Consider the following 22438-nt stretch of genomic DNA (forward strand, 5'->3'; position numbering starts at 1 on the left):
GTTACAGAAGCTGTTCAGTAACAGCTTTATTGTAACAATATATGAAATCTACTACACCAAAAACGCTTCCCAAAACCACAAAATGCTAGGTGAAATGCTACAGAAAAATAAGAAAAAGCGTTTCAAAATTTGCTAGCATTTTGCAGATCTGCTAGCAGGTTTTGGTGTGCACCGGGCCTCCGTTTTAGATACAAAATGTATCTACCGTATATACTCGCATACAAGCCGAATTTTTGACCCCCAAAAAGGGGGTCAAAAGTTGGGGGGTCGGCTTGTATGCGAGTCTTTCCTGGTGGTATAGTGGTGGGTGGTGGGTGTTCCGCGCCCCGCTCCCCCCGCGGCCGCCGCTGCTATTACCTGCAGGCAGCGGCCGCTTCCTAATCCGCGTTCCTCTTCTTAAACTTTTCAGCGTGTATCACAGCAGCGCGCCCGGCGCTGCTGCTGTGACGATGCAGGGGCAGGAAAGAGCGGTTCCCTTGGTAACGGCGATACAGATCGCCGTTATAGGGAGCCGCGCTCTTTCCTGCACTCTGCATCGTCACAGCAGCAGCGCCGGGCGCGCTGCTGTGATACACGCTGAAAAGTTTAAGAAGAGGAACGCGGATTAGGAAGTGGCCGCTGCCTGCAGGTAATAGCAGCGGCGGGGAGGGGGGGGGGGGGAGCCGGGAATACTACCTACCTATGCTGGGCACTATACTGGCTAAACTGGGCACTATACTGGCTAAACTGGGCACTATACTGGCTAAACTGGGCACTAAACTAGCTAAACTGGGCACTAAACTAGCTAAACTGGGCACTATACTGGCTAAACTGGGCACTATACTAGCTAAACTGGGCACTATATTGGCTAAACTGGGCACTATATTGGCTAAGCTGGGCACTATACTAGCTAAGAAATGGATGAAGAAGCTGGCAGGCACTCGGTAGATGCTGTATATGACAGTCAGGTGAACAAGCATCCAAGAAACTATGTGCTCAAGACTCAAAAGACAAAGTCTATGGAGTAAAAATGGGAGGAAGCGGAAAAAGTCTGGCACTATAGTTTAATAACTGAGAATAGAGCAGTGCAAAAACATGTCCATCAAAGCATAACAACACATTGCTGATAGCTGACAAATGGTGAAACAAGGGCAAAGTTGCATTGCTTGTGCTCAAAAACTGTACCTGGATGGTGGGGGGTAGCAGGTGTGGGCGCCAAAAGGGTGCACGGCCTAACGACCGTTTCGCAGGGCAAAAACGCCTGGCTTCTTCTGAGGTAAGTGCACCTTTGCACTGCTCTATTCTCAGTTATTAAACTATAGTGCCAGACTTTTTCCGCTTCCTCCCATTTTTACTATACTAGCTAAACTGGGGCACTATACTGGCTAAACTGGGCACTATACTAGCTAAACTGGGCACTATACTAGCTAAACTGGGCACTATACTGGCTAAACTGGGCACTATACTGGCTAAACTGGGCACTATACTAGCTAAACTGGGCACTATACTAGCTAAACTGGGCACTATACTGGCTAAACTGGGCACTATACTAGCTAAACTGGGCACTAAACTGGGCACTATACTGGCTAAACTGGGCACTATACTAACTAAACTGGGCACTATACTGGCTAAACTGGGCACTTTACTAGCCATACTGGGGCACTATACTAGCTAAACTGGGCACTATACTAGCTAAACTGAGGCACTACCTACCCATACTGGGCACTATACTGGCTATACTGGGCACTTTACTAGCTATACTGGGCACTATACTAGCTATACTGGACACTACCTACCTATACTGGGCACTATACTAGCTATACTGGGACACACTGGGGGGCTGCACCAATCCAGCATTTCCTACCCCCGGCTTATATGGGGGTCAATCATTTTTCCCAGTTTTTTCAGGGAAAAGTTGGGGGGTCGGCTTATATGCGGGTCGGCTTATATGCGAGTATATACGGTAATACTGACAGCTCCCAGAGGGCTAGACCATGTCTCTGCACAGGGGAGTTGCTATCAACTCCTCAGTTTATAGTTTATCACCATGCTGAAAGAATATTATTGATATGATGGTAAGGGGTTAAAGATTCTAGCAATGTGTGTTTATTATCTTTGCTTCTTTTGACTGATAAAGATACTAATAATGCTAATTGTAAACAGTGGTCTGCCCCTCTCAGCAGCTTGTAAAATGGATGCAGCCTGGAGTGAATCATCACCACAAGCAGGCACCCAGGCAACCAGTCTGAGTGTAAACACAGACTAGTGTTATAGCTAGTTATATTCCAGCAATATTCCAGCTCATTTAGTTACCTGTTACCACCTCAGATCAGCCTATTTCTCCTCATGTCTGCTGCATGCTGTGAGTGACACAGTAAAATATATTTGTGAGCTGTGTGAGACATTTTTAAGCAGGGATAGAGGGAGAGAGACCTGGGTGAATAAATAAAGTGCCCCTAGCACTAGTGGTAATGTGTACACTAATATAGAGTATTAAAAAAAAAAGTTGTTTCAATTGATAGTATTCCTTTAGGCCTCCTGCACACTGCATGCATTTCCGATTCCGAATCCGCTTTTCAATAGTTTTTTCCTCCGATTCCGATTTTTAATCTTTACTGCAGGCTGCGTTTTTTGATCCGTTTTTCTGTTGAATGTATTCAGTGAAAATCGGAATTGAAAATCGGAATCGGAATCAGAATCAGAAAACGGATTTGCAGTGTGCAGGGTGCCTTAAAGAACATACTTCATACTTCATACTTCATACTTCAAGAGGCTCTCTCAACTCTAATTCATGCCTTCCTCACATTGTATCTGGACTATTGCAATGCTCTCTTTACAGGTCGTTATCGGCCACCTCAGCCAACTTAAGCCATGCGTGTGTACGAATATTTAAGGCTCGTACACACGCTCAACAAAACGGCCTGATTGTAGTCTGACTTTAGTCCGTTTTCGATTGTTGGATGACAATCAGGCATGTGGACGTGTAAAAACAACTTGACGAGCGACTGATATGAGATGTGGCGCCCGATCCAACTGTGGGATCTATGTTGGCCTACAGTCTTCTGATATTGTGCAGATGGTCTGTATGTACAAGACGTTTGAACAACTGTTAAACGACTTGTACTTATTTTCAATGTGTAGTCCGTTGTTCCGCTATCGTGCGCAGTATGTAAATCAGTTGGTCGTTTATCCGTCCGGATGTGTAGACATACAGGTTGTGCGGTACGCCAGGTCGTGCGGTTTGTCAGGTCATGTGTGCGGTCGTGTGCATGTTGAGCACAAGTTTGGCGTGTATACTTAGCTTTAAAGTACACCGTACACTAATAAATCAATTCCATGGAGGTACAGTATATAGGACGTGGCAGAGATGAGATAAGGCAACGGAAAGTTTAGCTCACAATTACTTTGAGGCTGATGATGATTCAGAGAAATAGATGAGATCAGAATCTTTACCAAAGAAGTGCTAGAGCTTGTAGATGCAGTTTAGCTGAGCATTTGGAAGAGCAATTAGCAGTATTCTTGAGAAAAGAAGCATGATTTCACAAGCTATCCTTCTCTTTCTGCGCCGCTGGCATTATTTCATATGCCAGATTCCAGAGGAGCAATCTATAACTGGCAGAAAATCACATCACTATTCACAAGGAGTCCCAGAATTATCCCAGCATCATAGTGATGTATGCAGATGACTCAGTCCATCACCATCCTGGGATAATGGCAATCCTCTGATAACTAAGACTACTGCAGTTGACTACTTAGAATTTCAAAAAAAATCACCTGCATATTATACAAGCATTAAAAAGGATATTATCCTAGATTAAGTGTGCAGTAAATGCATAGGGTAAATGCATAGAGTGGTTGCTAATTACTGACTGCGGACTGTTAATAAAAGGGGAGGCAGACAAAAGGTGATGTAGGACAGGACAAAGTATAATTCTGGCTTTGAAGGAAGGAGGTTAGACACCACTAACTACAGAGGCCTCTTCTACATTAAAAATAGACATTCAATTCTTATCCCCAGTACTAAAAGTATCCACACAACTCAGCAACTTTGTGAACAGATTTATTGGTAGAGTAGCACAGCAGGAATTTACATGCTCCTGCTCCAGGTCAGTCTATTCACTGCAGCCGCTCTGTACAGCAAACCTTTGTTCGGTAAACCTCACAATGTATGTCACGTGACACTGGGGAGGAATGCTTTAAGTCATGTGACGCCGGGAGAGGTGTGCTGTACAGAGGCACTGTGGTGAACAGCACAGTGGAGTGAACCAGTGCTGTGGCATGTAAAGCTCCGCTATGCTCCTCTACCAATCAAGGATAGGAAGGGTGGTAGAGGAATGCCCCCACCTACAGCTGTGGGGGGTTACCATCATGCTTAGGAGAGACTTTTGTTAGCCGCGCCATTACTGAACTCAAAATTCAATTATTGAACAAAATATTTTTCCTGCACAATTACAAACATGTGAAGGAGTCTATGATACTGTTCCATAGTTAAAATTAAGCTTTGCTTAAGAGATGAAGAATATTTTTGTTTTCACGTATATATTCACATATGATACGCATGTAACCAAATACACTTTTCTTCTATAACTCAAGCAATAACTACAAATCACTAAAAACATGCTAGTAATAATAAGGCAAGTGAAAACTTATCGACACACATCTATCGGTATTTTAAGAGTTAATTTACTAAAGAAGCTTGCCTTATTAACATGTAGTGATAAGCTTTCATAGTGAGAGTGTTGTCGTATCACACCTTTCACACTGGCGCGATGCAATGATGCAAAACTGCCACACTGCTACCACAGCCTAATGCATCCCTACGGGGGAGTTCACATTCCCCAAGTTATGGTACGCTGCCCGGAAGTCTCCAATCTAACGCTAGTGCAAACCTACGTTACTGCGTGTCTTCTGGTATGACTTGCAGACTATATGTCACTACGGTGCCTCTTTAACAGCTAAATAGAAATATAGAAGCAGGATCCATAAAAACTCATTGGCCACTAAGGCAATTAAGCTACAGAACTTCCATTATGTTTTGACATTTAACCTTCCTGGCGGTAAGCCCGAGATGAGCTCGGGCTATGCCGCCGGAAGGCACCGCTCAGGCCCCGCTGGGCCGATTTGCATAATTTTTTTTTTTTGCTACACGCAGCTAGCACTTTGCTAGCTGCGTGTGCAATCCGATCGCCGCTGCTAACCGCCGATCCGCCGCTACCTGCCGCGCCGTAGCCGCCCCCCCCAGACCCCGTGCGCTGCCTGGCCAATCAGTGCCAGGCAGCGCTGTGGGTTGTATCGGAGTCCCCTTTGACGTCACAACGTCGATGACGGCGGTGACATCATCTCGCCCGTCGCCATGGCGCCATGACGGGGGAAGCCCTCCAGGAGATCCCGTTCTTTGAACGGGATCTCCTGATCTCCGATCGCCTCCGGCTGGGGGGGTTGCGGGGATGCCGCTGAGCAGCGGCTATCATGTAGCGAGACATTGTCTCGCTACATGAAATAAAAAAAAAAATTAAAACATGGCTTTGCTGCCCCCTGGCGGATTTTGATAAACCGCCAGGAGGGTTAAGCCATATAAATATGGGAATTTTTATGAGCTAGGATTTGTCAGTTGTTCAACTTCTATATAACCAACCATCAAGTATTATATATACTTTGGTTTATCCAATGTATTCAATGGCCATCTTCCACTTTGTAGTAGAAAAGAGGCAGTTATTATTTCTACCTATGCCAGTATCCCTGGAAAGCCCAGCACAGCTCCTGACACTTTCTATTTTCTATTACGAATTAAAGTACTCATAAAAATATAGTATGAATACGTATTCCTAACGGGAGAGGCCCCTTGACGCACTGAGGGTTAAAATGAACGTTTATTCAGTCATGATTTTATATTTCTGATTCCACGGGTTAACAAACAGCGCTTTTCTTCACCTGAATAGTTTACCCGAGTACATTTGCATTAGCCGCTTGTTGAATTGGGCGCGATTATCGTGCTTGTTATATAGCGGCTATATGTGTATGTTTATTGTTGTAACTATTTATCGGTTATGTCGCTGTAATGGTGGGGGGAGCCTGAGCAGCAGCTGCAGGGAGGGCAGCCCGACCTCTCCCTTCCTATATAGCGGCTATTTGCGTATGTTTATTTTTCGAAATATGTATTTTTTTATGTCGCTGTAAAATGGGGAGGGGGGGAGCCGCAGGGAGGGCAGCCCGACCTCTCCCTTCCCTTCTCTCCCCGCGCCGCCCTCCGTGCTCCCCTCTCGGAGTAATGCGCACATGGAAGCAATGTGATTACCTACCTCACCTCCAATTGCCGCTCACGTGCCGCCGGTCTTCTCCTCTCTGCATAGCCGCTGTACGCGTGTCTACAGCGGCTATGCACAGAGGAGAAGACCAGCGGCGAGTGAGCGGCAATTGGAGGTGAGGTAGGTAATCACATCGCTTCCATGTGCGCATTACTCCGAGAGGGGAGCACGGAGGGCGGCGCGGGGAGAGAAGGGGAGGGCGAGGTCGGGCTGCCCTCTCTGCGGCTCCCCTCCCCCTTTACGATGGGGCACCTACCTATCTACCTCACCTAAACTGGGGTCAGCTACCTAATCTAACCTACATCCGATAACAATAGCAGATAGCCAGCCATAGCAGGTAATAACCGTTTGCTGTTAACCGTTAATTTACATTGCGCCCATACTATGCAGTCTGCGCCGGCAAGAGATTATATAGCCGAAAATTGCATTGAAAGAATAGCCGCGCCTAATTCATGCAGCACTTTAATCACCGTGTTCGGTTTACCCTGATATCTGTATTTTTTTCTGTAAATGAACCGAATCCTCAGTTTCACAATACAATATAGAATGGAGAGGGCGCATCAGTTCTGAGCTCTTACCTTCAGCTGCATTAGGTGCACATCAACATGCTTGCTTTGAGGATCTTCTTGCACTGACTGAGTAAGTCCTCTCACTCTCTCCGATGTACTCCGGATCCAGGTATCAATCTCTGGAAGGTGTAAGATTATCTTCCAGTCAGCTCCAGTGTGGACGGGTGGAGGCCTTTCATAACGCTGTACACAGGCTTGGCTTATAGGTGGCTCCATTTCACTTGGGCCAGAAACATGAGACTCCATGATGTCAGTATCCTGGGACATGCTGGGTGTCAGGGTCAGACTCATGGCTTGGAGCTAATCATACCTAGGGAACAAGTAATACAAAATGAGAAACAATTTGAAACATACCCATTCCATTTCAATCTGTTGTTCAATGTTCATCATTTGATTGCTAATACGATTGTGGGTTCCTTAGTCAAGCAATAATACTGCCTTCACATTCTGGGTCACGATCCTACTTAGAACTAGCCTGTTGCAGTTGTCCCTTAAGGATAAGAATCTAAGGATCTACATTTTTTTTTTTGCAGTCGGGAAGGCCGCTGCATAACTCTCACTGAAAACTAATTGGAAATCATAAAATTACTGTGTACGGGAGAAACAGCTAAAAAGTGCAGTCGTTCAAAATCTGTATGGAAGCTGAACATTAAAAATACATTATTAGCCTGAGACAGTCATAACTTTAAACCAACATTTTTAATTTTTAAAACCAAAAGAAGCCCAAAGTATTGAAGGAAAGTCCTACTTAGGATTGAAACAATAGAATCAGTTGTTTATCTCCACAGCTTATTTTCAGTTCAGGGTTGCTTTAGGCAAGTTTAGTAACACCAGTTTGCACAGTATTAAAATAATGCACAGGTATGTGACAAAACATAGCTATCATAGCAAACAACTTCAAATGAAAAAATTACTCCATACAAAGTGAATGTCTCAGATTTATACAAAAATTGGAGGCAAAGGATCACCCATGAATCAACAGTAAAAGCGTGTTTGCCTTGACCCACACCCCAGTACCATATGGGGTCGCAGCCCACAATACAGCCACAATACAGTGGGATGCGAAAGTTTGGGCAACTTTATTAATTATCATGATTTTCCTGTATACATTGTTGGTTGTTATGATAAAAAATGTCAGTTAAATATATCATATAGGAGACACACACAGTGAGATTTGATAAGTAAAATGAAGTTTATTGGATTTACAGAAAGTGTGCAATAATTGTTTAAACAAAATTAGGCAGGTGCATACATTTGGGCACCATTGTCATTTTATTGACTCCAAAACCTTTAGAACTAATTATTGGAACTCACATTGGCTTGGTAAGCTCAGTGACCCCTGACCTACATGCACAGGTGAATCCAATTATGAGAAAGAGTATTTAAGGGGTCAATTGTAAGTTTCCCTCCTCTTTTAATTTTTTTCTGAAGAGTAGCAACATGGGGGTCTCAAAACAACTCACTCTCAAATGACTTGAAGACAAATATTGTTCCCCATGATGGTTTAGGGGAAGGATACAGAAGGCTGTCTCAGAGATTTAATCTGTCTGTTTCCACAGTTAGGAACATATTGTGGAAATGGAAGACCACAGGCTCAGTTCAAGTTAAGGCTCAAAGTGGCAGACCAAAGAAAAATCTTTAATAGACAGAAGCGATGAATGGTGAGAACAGTCAGAGTCAACCCACAGACCAGCACCAAAGACCTACAACATCATCTTGCTGCAGATGGGAGTCACTGTGCATCGTTCAACCATTCGACACACTTAACATAAGGAGATGCTGTATGTGAGAGTGATGCAGAGGAAGCCTTTTCTCCGCCCAAGAGCCGGTTGAGGTATGCTAAAGCACATTTAGACAAGCCAGCTTCATTTTGGAATAAGGTGCAGTGGACTGATGAAACTAAAATTGAGTTATTTGGGCACAACAAGGGTGTTATGCATGGAGGAAAAAGAACACAGCATTCCAAGAAAAACACCTGCTACCTACAGTAAAATATGGTGGTGGATCCATCATGATTTGGGGCTGTGTGGCCAGTGCAGGGACTGGGAATCTTGTCAAGGTTGAGGGAGACATGGATTCCACTCAGTATCAGCAGAGTCTGGCGACCAATGTCCAGGAATCAGTGACAAAGCTGAAGCTGCGCCGGGGCTGGATCTTTCAACAAGACAATGACCCTAAACACTGCTCAAAATCTATTAAGGTATTAATGCAGCAGAACAAGTACAATGTTCTGGAATGGCCATCTCAGTCCCCAGACCTGAATATAATTGAAAATCTGTGGTGTGAGTTAAAGAGAGCTGTCCATGCTCGGAAGCCATCAAACCTGAATGAACTAGAGATATTTTCTAAAGAGGAATGGTCCCAAATACCTTCAACCAGAATCCAGACTCTCATTGGAACCTATAAAAAGCGTATAGAGGCTATAATTTCTGCAAAAGGAGGCTCTACTAAATATTGATTTCATTTATTTTTTTGTGGTGCCCATATTTATGCACCTGCCTAATTTTGTTTAAACAATTATTGAACACTTTCTGTAAATCCAAAAAAACATAATTTCACTTCTCAAATATTACTGTGTGTGTCTCCTATATAATATATTTAACTGACGTTTTTTTATCGTAAAAAACAACGATTTATACAGGAAAATCATGACGATTAACAAGGTTGCCCAAACTTTCGCATCCCACTGTATACAGGAGGGTTGGCATCACACTGAGTTAAGAATAGCTCTCTCTGTTTAATATATCACGATAGTGTGAGACAGACAGAGAGTGCTAACCTAACTAGGCCACTATGCTACCCACCATGCACACTACAAATATTGCAACAGTGGGCTGGAGACACATACTGTACATGGAAAAGAGTGCTGGGATTGCCTTGATGTCAATATTGCTAATAATATCCCTGTAACAGTTTTGTGTTGCTTATTTCAGTGGGGGTATTCCTGTATCTCTCCATTCCATACCTCCTAAGGTCCGGTTCACTGCATGGATGAAAAACTGACCCTTGGAAAAACTGATCCTTGGAATGGATGAGCTTTTAAAAGGTATCAGTTTTTCATCAGTTCGGTTAGTGGTCGTCCAATACGCTACATCCGTTGCTCCGGAATTATCGCAGCCAGTCCAAACTTACAGTCCGTTCGGCAGAAGGGCCAAACGGATCTGTTCTAATAGAGCAACGTGAATAGATCCTATTGATTTACCTAGGGTCCATTCAGCTCCTTTAAGATCCAGTCCATTTACCTCTGCTACATGGACCGTTTTTTGTGCCAATGTGAACCGGGCCTTACTCCAACCCTCTGGTAATGATACCTAGTACTAACCTGTAACCCTATCCCCTAACATTACTCTCACATAATAATACCTAACACTAAGCTCTCCTCCAACCCTCCCATTACTTAACCTAACACTAACCTCTAACCCCAGCGCTACCACAGATCTCTTGGTGCCTGCTGCAGCTGAACCCCCGGAGCTCTGCTATAACATAGTTGAGCGCCACTACCAAACCTTCCGTGCCCACTGCAGCCAAGCTCCTGGTGCCCGAAGTAACACAACCCCCCCCCCCCCCCCCCCCCACCCCCGACCCTCAGCTGCCTGAGCCAATCCTTCCACATCAGAAAACTCCAAGTTAACAGACAAGTGCTGCCGCTCGTTTTACCTGCTTTGGCTTTGAAATTACTATTACAGCTCTGTAACAGCTATTAGTAGAAATAATACTGATAATATCCTCCTGAGAGAGCTCACTGCTGAAATCAATAAGAAATAAGCAAATTCCATTTACCTGTATTCATCCAAAACAAGAACGTCACTTTTGGCTGAATCACACTTTTAACAATAAAAATACTCATGTACAGCTCTAGTAACAAACAATACAGCAAACTAAGATGTTCAAGAAGAGAAAAACTGTAAATATTTAACTGCAGTTGTCTTTTACAAAGCATGAAGAATAATTATCACCAGCAACGCACAATTCAGTCCCAATGCTTTTAAACACTTATTTAATGTCTGAATTACATTTATGGTGTTTTACATTTACCTGGAACATGTCCCATATACAGTACATTCATGCAGCATGAAAAGCTAAAACTCTGTAATGTTCTTGGAAACAACATTTGAGTAGTTTTGGGGGTGGGGCTGTCATGGGGCTCTGTCTCTTACTGGGCTCCTGGGGGCAGTCTGGTACTGTGTGTGTGTGTGGGAGGGGGGGGGGGGAGGGGGGGGGGGGGTTATGTGGTTGCAATCTGTTACAGGGGAGCTGTTATTGTGTGGCTGTCTGTGACAGGGGGATGTCTTATTCTGGCATCTGCCATGGGTTGTTGTCTGATACAAGGCTGCTGTCATGGGGTGGCTGTCAGTTACAGGGGTGCTGTCATGGAGAGCTGTTTGTTACAGGGGTGCAGTCATGACGTGGTTGTCTGTTACAATGGTCTGTCATGGGGCACTGTCTGTTACAGGGGTGGTGCCATAGGGTGGCTGTGTGTTTCAGCGGTATGTCATGGGGAGCTGTTTGTTACAAGGGGGCTGCCATTGGAGGCTGTCTGTTACTGTGGTCCATCATGGGATAACTGTTTGTTATTGTGGTTTGTCATGGAGAGCTGTCTGTTACTGTCTGTTTGTCATGGGAGCTGTTTGTTACAAGGGGGCTGCCATTGGAGGCTGTCTGTTACTGTGGTCCATCATGGGATAACTGTTTGTTATTGTGGTTTGTCATGGAGAGCTGTCTGTTACTGTCTGTTTGTCATGGGAGCTGTTTGTTACAAGGGGGCTGCCATTGGAGGCTGTCTGTTACTGTGGTCCATCATGGGATAACTGTTTGCTATTGTGGTTTGTCATGGAGAGCTGTCTGTTACTGTAGGCTGTTATAGAGGTGTACGTACAAAAAGGGCGCCTGGACAAAAAGGGCGCGGGGTGTAAACTCTAAATAATAATTAATCATTAATAGGGTTTATAAATATAGTGTGCTATATTTCGTTTACAAATAATGTTTAACAAAATTATAAATCATTAAATAATGTTTATGAAATCGGAAATTGTGAAAACGTTAATCTTCCCTGTTTCAAAAGTTAAACTTATAATTACGTTTATAAAAAAACCAATAATATATGTTTAATTGTTATAATTGTATATTATTGTGAATAACCGTCATTTATGGTTTGTTGTTATAATAAAATTTGAAAATATTGTTTATAAAGATGATATAAATATAACTACGTTCGTAATAAATGTTGTAATACATTAGTAATTATTACTAAAATTTTACTAAAACTATACCTAAGCCTACTCTTACACAGAACCCTACCTGTACCTATCCCTAACCCCTAGACTCCCCTGTTGGTGCCTAAACCTAAGACCCCCCTGTTGGTGCCTAAACCTAAGACCCCCCTGTTGGTGCCTAAACCTAAGACCCCCCTGTTGGTGCCTAAACCTAAGACCCCCCTGTTGGTGCCTAAACCTAAGACCCCCCTGTTGGTGCCTAAACCTAAGACCCCCCTGTTGGTGCCTAAACCTAAGACCCCCCTGTTGGTGCCTAAACCTAAGACCCCCCTGTTGGTGCCTAAACCTAAGACCCCCCTGTTGGTGCCTAAACCTAAGACCCCCCCTGTTGGTGCCTAAGTAACCCTCCCTGTACCTACCCCTAACCCCTAGACCCCCCTCTTGGTGCCTAAACCTAGGACCCCCCTGTTGGTGCCTAAACCTAAGACCCCCCTGTTAATGCCTAAACCTAAAACCCCCCTGTTGGTGCCTAAACCTAAGACCCCCCTGTTAGTGCCTAAACCTAAGACCCCCCCCTGTTGTTGCCTAAGTACCCCTCCCTGTACCTACCCCTAACCCCTAGACCCCCCTATTGGTGCCTAAACCTAAGACCCCCCTGTTGGTGCCTAAACCTAAGACCCCCCTTTATTATGTGGATAATAATGTTTTACTAATTGTGGATTCAAAAAAAATTTTGCAATTTACGTTACGTACTGATCGCTTTATTTTGTGAATAATAATGTTTTACAAACAGTAAGAGATAAAACTTTAAATAATGTTTTAATTATTTAAATAAGATAAATATGTTTATTATTTTCATAAACGTTATTCGGCACGGGTGCATTTTATAAACGTAAATCACCACAAGTTCAGTTATAAATCATTAAACATCGCCGGGCGCCGTTTGTAAACTTTATTTAGCTCCTGGCGCCGTTTATAAACTTTATTTAGCTCCGGCGCCCTTTTTTCCTACTCGGCGCCCATTAAACGCTATTTATTATGGGAGTGAATGGCGGCGCCCTTTTTGTCCACTAGCGGCATGCGCCCTTTTTTCCCAGCTCCGCTCCACCCGGCTAGTTTTGGTGAGCACTGGCTGTCATTGGCTCACCTCCTCCTATGCTGTAAGCAGAATTGTGCAGAGAAGCACCATCCCGGTATTCTCTCATCTCGCCCCACCCGGCTACTTCTTCATGCCACCCGGCTACTTTTTCATGCCACCCGGCTGGAAAACATTTCTAGGGAGAACGCAGTACTATAGACTGTCATGGGGAGCTATCAGTTACAGTTACAGGGGTGCTGTCATGGGGAGCTGTCTGTTACATTGTCTGTCATAAGAAACTGTCTGTTACAGAAAAGCTGTCATGGGCTAGCTGCCTGTTATAGTGCTCGGTCATGGGGAGCTGACTGTTACAGGGGTGTTGCCGCCATGGAGAGGCTGTCTTTAAGACCTAAGACCTGCTTGTAATTGTAAAATGCTCTCAAAAACATGTTTTTGGGATTGGTTTTGCATAACTCCCAACTGTCCCTCTTTTGGAGGGACAGTCCCTCTTTGGGAGCCCTGTCCCTCTGTCCCTCTTTTGTTCTCATTTGTCCCTCTTTCAGGACTGTGTCCCTCTTTCTATGTAAATATATATCTCTCTACTAAAAAATGAGTTTGATAAACTCTAAACGTTATTCCCATCCTTTGCATTGATATATTACTAATTTTAAAATGTTAATATGAAGGAAATTGAACTAGGATAGAAAGGACCAGTGTGGTTTTAATTATAAAACAACATATTTTTCTTATGAAATCTTTATGGTATGTGTAACTAGGGGTGTGGTTAGGGGTGTGGCATGGGTGTGGCTTGAGTGTCCCTCTTTCTCATGTCAAAAAGTTGGGAGGTATGGTTTGCCACTTAAAAGTGGAGAGATTTCAGGGGAAGTGATTTTGGGCCCTGCTTTCCCTTATGAAATAGCTCCAATGATCACTCTCCCATCCATCTGACCGAATCTGCAAGTGTCATTAGCAACCATTTACATAATTGTGGCAAATCACCGGGAAAGTCAATGGTATCTGTTACGGGAGTGCTGTTATGGATCCAACCAAAAAAGTAAACGTGCACAAAAGACCTCTGCTAGTCTTTACAACACAGGTAAGTCTGTCAATCAACTATAAAAAGTATTTAATATTGCCCTTCTGTATGTCATGGCCTATCAATTTATTATTACAATGAAAAGTAAAAAAAACTGCAACTAAAATCACCTTCTTCACCCCTAATTGACACATGGTTTACATGTACATGATTAATTTACACTAATTTGAAATGACATGATCTACCATTTTAATTGAACTATATAAGCTCTTTATATTGAAACTAGTAAAAAGGCCCTAGGTCACAGCCGCTAAAATCCCCCCCCCCTCCCGCAATGAGCGCACATACTGTACGCGTCCTGCTTGCTCGTTCCGCACCACTGTCTGAAGTATATGCACACAGGGAGCCACAATGCAATGAAAACCTCTGTGAACCACAGACAGCAAACTGTCAGGTCCGGCCCTGTGTACCTAACTGCCCTGTATGCACACATGCTCAGTACAAAAAAGCCAGGGACACACAACCAGTCAGTTGATGACACAGGGACACTTGCATTTTATTGTATAGGATAACACCAGCTAGGCAGATGTATTCAGAATGTAAGGACATGATATGAAGTTATTTACAAAGAATTTGTGAGATTTGTTACTCCTCCCACTGGCGCACCGAAGGGGGTGTTCCGGGTGTCTGGAACTACCCCCTTGCACCCAGACCGGAAGTGCCTCCGGAATCTGAGCAGCGGCAGCCACTGAATGTTATAGTGCAGCTGCCGCCTGCTCATGTGTGTGCACAGCAGGGGGGCCCGGGGCCCGCCAGCCGTGTGTGGGGGGAGCGCTGTCGCCCTCCCGATTGCGGGACCCCCCAGCCAGGTGTACAACTTCTTCCCCGCAGCCCCGCAGTCTCCCAGAGGCAGAGCAGGGCTACGGCAAGATGGCTGCCGAAGCCCTGCTCTGGAGACTATTTATGTCTCCAGTACAGGGCTTCAGGAGCCATCTTGCCGTAGCCCTGCACTCTGCCTGTCAGCACGGGAGATGTGCTGCTGGAGGATCCTCGGGGAGCTGCGAGCCAGATGCCAGGAGAGGAGAAGACTTCTGTCAGGTAAGTGAATTGTTTTTTTTTCACAGGTGCATTTTTTTTCTAGTGTCTGCTGCCCACATTATGATTTTCAGGTGTCTGCTGCCCACATTACGATTTTCAGGTGTCTGCTGCCCACATTACGATTTTCAGGTGTCTGCTGCCCACATTACGATTTTCAGGTGTGTGCTGCCCACATTAAGATTTTCAGGTGTCTGCTGCCCACATTACGATTTTCAGGTGTCTGCTGCCCACATTACGATTTTCAGGTGTCTGCTGCCCACATTGCGATTTTCAGGTGTCTGCTGCCCACATTGCGATTTTCAGGTGTCTGCTGCCCACATTGCGATTTTCAGTTGTCTGCTGCCCACATTACGATTTTCAGGTGTCTGCTGCCCACATTACGATTTTCAGGTGTCTGCTGCCCACATTACGATTTTCTGGTCATTGCTGCCCACATTGTGATTTTCAGGTTGTCTGCTGCCCACATTGCAATTTTCTGGTGAATGCTGCCCACATTGCGATTTTCTGGTGACTGCTGCCCACATTACGATTTTCTGGTGACTGCGGCCCACATTGCAATTTTCTGGTAACTGCTGCCCACATTGCGATTTTCTGGTGTCTGCTGCCCACATTACGATTTTCTGGTGACTGCTGCCCACATTGCGATTTTCTGGTGCCTGCTGCTCACATTACGATTTTCTGGTGACTGCTGCCCACTTTACGATTATTTTCTGATGACTGCTGGCTGCTGCCCACATTGCAATTTTCTGGTAACTGCTGCCCACATTGCGATTTTCTGGTGTCTGCTGCCCACATTACGATTTTCTGGTGACTGCTGCCCACATTGCGATTTTCTGGTGCCTGCTGCCCACATTGTGATTTTCTGGTGACTGCTGCCCACTTTACGATTATTTTCTGGTGACTCCTGCCCACATTACGATTATTTTCTGATGACTGCTGGCTGCTGCCCACATTACGATTATTTTCTGATGGCTGCTGCCTACATTACGATTATTTTCTGATGACTGCTGCCCACATTACAATTTTTTCTGGTGACTGCTGCCCACTTTACGATTATTTTATGGTGAAATGCTGCTCACTTTACGATTATTTTATAGGTAAATGCTGCTCAATTTATGATTAAATTCTAGTGAAATGCTGCCCACTTTACGATTATTTTATAGTGAAATGCTGCCCACTTTACGATTATTTTATGGTGAAATGCTGCCCACTTTACGATCATTTTATGGTGAAATGCTGCCCAATTTACGATTATTTTCTAGTGAAACATTGCTGCATTAGGATTATTTTATAGTGAAACATTGCTGCATTAGGATTATTTTATAGTGAAACGCTGCCCCATTACGATTATTTGGTGCCTATGGGGAGGGCCCCATCCTCATTTTCGCAGGGGGACCCAGTGATTTCTAGTTACGCCCCTGGGGGAGGGTCTCTCTGACTGGCGGTATGAGAGCGGGGGTACTAGGGGGGGCGGCGCAGAGATACATTACCTTTCTCGGCGGCGATCATGGTGTCCCAGGTCTCCATGGCTAGTTGGCTACCTTTCATCCTGGCTCTAACGTGACGTCACCACGCCATCCAGCCGCAGCGGCCACGCTCCCCCCCCCTGAAGGCCATTGGACATCAGAGTATGCGTCCATGGAGAGAGAAGTACTGCTGCTGGATGAGCTGGAGTCTGGATAAGGCAAGTGCAGCCAGGGCTCACTGAGAGGCAGGGCTGGGGGGGATATTTGGAAGCCAGCTATATATACAGGGGGGATCTGACTATATACACTGGCTATATGCAGGGGGATCTGACTATATACACTGGCTATATGCAGGGGGATCTGGCTATATACACTGGCTATATGCAGGGGTATCTGGCTATATACACTGGCTATATGCAGGGGGATCTGGCTATACACACTGGCTATATGCAGGTGGATCTGGCTATACACACTGGCTATATGCAGGGGGATCTGGCTATATACACTGGCTGTATGCAAGGGGATCTGGCTATATACACTGGCTATATGCAGGGGGAGGCATCTGGCTACATACAGTGGGTATATGGGTATATACAGGGGGGGATCTCTGGCTATATATACAGGGGATCTGACTATATACACTGGTTATATACTGTATACAAGGGGGATCTTGCGAAATACAAGGGGGAATGTACTGAACGGGGAGTCATCTGGCTATATACTATAAATGGGGATCATGTGGTTACTTATCCTAACTGGGGGGGGGGGGGCCTCATCTGGCTACCTGTGTGATAAATGGGGGTCATCTGGTCACCTATACTAAAGAGGGGTGGGGTAATTTCGTTATCCATAATAAAGGGGGGTCATCTGGCTACTTAATCACTGCCACATTATATATATTTTGGCGAAACACTACTGCATCATGTGTATTTTATAGGGAAACACTGTGCATTGTGTGTATTTTGTGGAGAAATGCTGTGCATCATGTGGATTTTGTGGGCAAACGCATGCGCGGTAGTGTGCGGCTTGCCAAAAGAGACCTATCAGGAATCCCCCCCTTAAAAATCCTGGATTTGCCCCTGCCTCCTATGTCTGACCTTTGGTTTGCACTTGTGCTTGCTGCACATTAGATGTCATCTCTGTATAATCTGATTTGCAATGTGACGTATGTGTTGGAAAAAAAACAGATGAGTAGAGTGTAATTAGGTCTCATCAATGTTTTATAGCTATAATAAGCTTAAAGGAATACTGTAGGGGGTCGAGGGATAATGAGTTGAACTTACCCAGGGCTTCTAATGGTCCCCCGCAGACACCCGGGCCCGCTCAGCCACTCACCGATGCTCCGTCCCTGCCTCCGATTCACTCGTGGAATTTCAGACTTTAAATTCTGAAAACCACTGTGCCTGCGTTGCCGTGTCCTCGCTCCCGCTGATGTCACCAGGAGCGTACTGTGCAGGCCCAGTATGGTCTGTGCCTGCGCAGTACGCTCCTGGTGGTGACATCAGCGGGAGTGAGGACACGGCAACGCAGGCGCAGTGGTTTTCAGACTTTAAAGTCTGAAATTCTAGAACTGAGTCGGAGTCAGGGCTGGAGCATCGGTGAGTGGCTGTGCGGGCACCAGATGTCTGCGGGAGACCATTAGAAGCCCCGGGTAAGTTCAACTCATTCCCCTACAGTATTCCTTTAACTGTATGCATATACAGATATAATTGGTGGTAATAATAAGGATGTGTCTACTGTCTGTTTTCTTATTTGCGCTTTGTAGGATTGTTTCATTGGGGTTGGAAGAGAAACTGTGGCTTTGTGTTTGGCATTTGTCTTCCTCAGTGTATGTGGGGATGACTGTTGGTTCCCCACAAATTCTTGTCCTGCTTTCAAAAGTCACTTTAAGGTCCCCTGCACACTGCATGCGATTCCGATTTTTAATCGTTTTTTACATGCGATTCCCGATTCCGATTGTGAATCGTTACTGCAAGCTGCGTTTTTTTCTGCGTTTTTCTGTTGATAGCATTCAGAGAAAATCGGAATCTAAAATCGGAATCAGAATCGGAATCGCAAATCGGATTTGCAGTGTGCATGGAGCCTAACAGTGGTGATTTACAGCTTCAACAAGAACTGACTGGTGGTTGCTATAAAAAAAACTATCAAACCACTCCCCTAGGCAACAGGTTTATTTCTAATAAAGCACAATTCAAAACATGCCTAAGATTATCCCATAAACATACGTTAAATGTCAATTACAGTGCAAATAAAAACATTGGTTTACTTTAAATGATTTTGACCTAAATCCACTTTAAAGAATATTAGCCTTTGCTACATTAGGGACATTACTATTGGATTAAATTGTGAGCACCTCTGAGGTATAGCTAGTGACATACTATATGAGTACATAATAAAAATAATAACAATAATTCAATGAGTCTAAACAAAAGCTAAATAAAGTAGGTGTAAAGGCAATGGGGTAACCTTTTACAGACCTAGCCAAATATTGGACTAAACACACCACATTATACCATTGTATAAATGAATAGGCATACAAGCATCAGCATGTACTCAAAATCCCTACATTTGTTAATACAGTTCTATCCTCTGTTCTACAGATGCTATGATTGAAAATCCTCAAAAGTTTATGAAATTCACTCATCAATATTTGCTCCAGTATAGATTGTTTTTCTTTGCTAAATTTGGAAAAAGACTGTTCATAAGTAGATGATCTATATAAACTGTAAACACCCAGAAACAGCGTAGATAACAGTGTTGCCAACCTCTGAAAAAAAATTTGTACTGACCAAGCTGAAAAAAATTACTGACAGAACCATTTTTTTACTGGCATTTAATATTACTGAAATAAAAAAAATTACACTGAAGCAGAGGGGATTATATGCAGGGCTGTCAACCTAATGTTAAGATTCTCAAGAACCTTGGTCTAAAAAAATATGGACAGATAGAACAAATGCGGGACACTTGGGGGAGTGGGCAAAAGTAGGACTTGTTTAAAGGTATAGGCATGTGTACTCCAGGTAAAAAAAAAAAGTAAAAGTTATGAATACTTGCTTATTCTTTGGTGGCCCCCACTTGTGCCCGTCCTCCCCTCCACTCTACAGCTACTATTCACAGGTCCACTCTGCATTTTCTCTTTACTCTGCACAGCAGCCATGGCTGAGAGCGTCCTTTGCATGAGCAATCGTGCATGCTCAATATGCTCCTGGCAGTGGCTGTGGCTGCTACACACAGAGGGCATGTGGAGTGAACATAGTGGGAAATAGAGAGTTTTTTCACTGACACCACAGACTTTATTGGCAGTCAAGATTTATTTACTTTTTTACTGTCTGTCAGTAAATTTACTGATGTTGATAACACTGGTAGATAACCATAAGCATAAGCAAACCATAAGCAAAGTTTACAGGGTAATTGTGCTCCAAACTATGTGCAGTCCAGTTTTATGTATCACACAGGTCAGTGAAAATGGCTCAGTTACAGCCTTCCCACTGACAGATATCAAGCCCTGTTGGAGGTTACTCAATCGTGGTAGGTACAAACGGTAATATGCAGTCATGAGTCGGCCTGATCACAACCTATATATGCAATACAATATTGAGCACATAGTCCCAATTCCATAGAAAGTATACGTATTTACTCGCAGATAAGCCGACCTGCGTACAAGCCGAGGTACCCACTTTTCCCTCAGAAACCAAAAAAAAAGTGATTGACTAACGTATAAGCCCCCTCCCCAGTATATCTCCCTCCACAGTAGCCAGATGTACTTCTAGTACAACACGTTTCGCGGGCACAGCCCACTTCTTCAGGCAATAAGCAGGGGATAAACAACAGCAATTCAGTTATAGCAAGCAGAGCACCTCTGCTTGCTATAACTGAATTGCTGTTGTTTATCCCCTGCTTATTGCCTGAAGAAGTGGGCTGTGCCCGCGAAACGCGTTGCATCTTTGGGGTATTTTCAATAAATGTGTATATCTATACATTTACAGTCCTTGGTGTCTGCTTTAACGGAGGCGAGTCCACCATTTCCTCCCAGCAATTTTTAAAACATTTTATGTACTTTTATCCTTCTGGCGCCTCTGTTCACCTACCAATATATTTGAGTCCACCCCAGGTGGAGGGGTGATCTACCCCCTTTCTTCCTATCTACAGAGAGCGACTTCTTAATCCTGAGTGAGGACAGGTCTAATCTCCTCACCTGCCTAATGAGTGGTTACCTAGGTGGTAACCCGTGTTTGTGAGTATTACCATCTCACTGTTTCATTTATCCAATCAATTTTGACATACTACACCATATTGGGCTCTCGATTTCTCTTCAATTCTAGTACAAGTCAGCCCCCCTCCCCATAACCAAATGTGACCCAAGGATGATACAGCTGTGTCTCAAGACGCCACTAGATAGTGTCATGGATATAAGACACAGGAAGAATTCCCGATCATTGCACTGCCGACATGTTGCTTGCATGCTCCGCTCCACAAGCCAGGAGACACAGGTGGACTTGGGCAGCACACTTTGCACACCATATTGCATGGGATGGGGGGCACAGACACAGCAGGGAGCCAGCTGGCAAGAGCAAAATCACTAGTGCACAATCCTTAGACTCCTCTGCCAGTAACACAACCTGCTCCACCATCTGTTCTGCTCCACTGACTCGCATATAAGCTGAGGGGGAAATGTTTCAGCACATTTTTTTGTGCTGAAAAGTGAGGTTTGTACGCGACTATATAAGGTAATCATGAATCCATGGAGAGATCTCACTAATTGGATGTAGTGAAAAAGCAGTCCAGATAGTGCACCAAACTGGTACCTGATGAGAGGTGTTCCAAATCTAGGAACAACCACAGTAAAGGTAGCCATACATCAGGCGACTTAGCGGCCGATCGACCATCTGATTCGATTATTATAATCAAAATTGATGAAAATCGGTGCCGCCAAGTGCATGCCGGACTGACAATGCAACAAATTTTGGGAAGAAATTGGTTGCATAAGTCGATCCTGCATGCTGCAAGATGGTGGGCCAACTTGCTTAATCGGGTGCACAGTGGTAACGGAGTGCAATTTTGGGACAATCGACGAACACGACGAAACCACCGGCGCTGTCCTCCCTAATGTTAAGTGTCCCCCCTGGTGCTCAGTGCATGTTATACATTACTTTTCCGCTACCTCTGCTTGTCCCCGCAGGCTACGGGAGCACTCCACTCTCCATACACGTGCATCCCACATGATTTCCTAGTAAGGGCGCGTGTATGACGTCAGACCTAATACATGCGCCACGTTATAAGGCAACCACGTGGTGCACGCATATGAACAACAGAGTGCTCCCGGGGGCTTGCGGGGACAAGCAAAGGTCATCGACAGGTAATGTATAACATTCACTGGGCACCAGCCGGGGGGGAAGGTATCAATTAACATTAGGGGGAAAGCGTTGGGGCGGTGAGGTGGTCGGTTGCGGCGTCACAAGGCTGATTATAGATCGATTTCAGCATGTAATTGAACGGGAATTGACCTGCGGTTTATGGGCAGTCGACAGATCTCTCTTATCAGATTCGATTAGAGAGAGATTTGTCTCTTGGTCGAATCTGCCCACCATCGCTAGATGTATGGCTAGCTTAAGAGGAGAGTGCGATCCAGGGATAAATGTCCTCCACGTAGTAGCACTAGCAGCATGGTATCAGCAGGGTGACGTGCCCAGAGTC

The 22438-nt window shown here is 44.6% G+C and overlaps 1 protein-coding gene across 1 annotated transcript in view; it reads right to left on the reverse strand.

Annotated features, from left to right (window-relative positions):
• AKAP6 (A-kinase anchoring protein 6) overlaps positions 1-22438 on the reverse strand; it is a 357905-nt gene that overhangs the window by 298463 nt on the left and 37004 nt on the right. The window contains exon 2 of the mRNA XM_068253456.1: positions 6863-7163. Within this exon, the coding sequence (XP_068109557.1) occupies positions 6863-7144 (282 nt within the window). The 5' untranslated portion in view covers positions 7145-7163. The remainder of the gene's footprint in view (positions 1-6862; positions 7164-22438) is intronic.

Source organism: Hyperolius riggenbachi, chromosome 9 (assembly GCF_040937935.1).
Source record: "Hyperolius riggenbachi isolate aHypRig1 chromosome 9, aHypRig1.pri, whole genome shotgun sequence".
Classification (NCBI taxonomy): Eukaryota; Metazoa; Chordata; class Amphibia; order Anura; family Hyperoliidae; genus Hyperolius; species Hyperolius riggenbachi.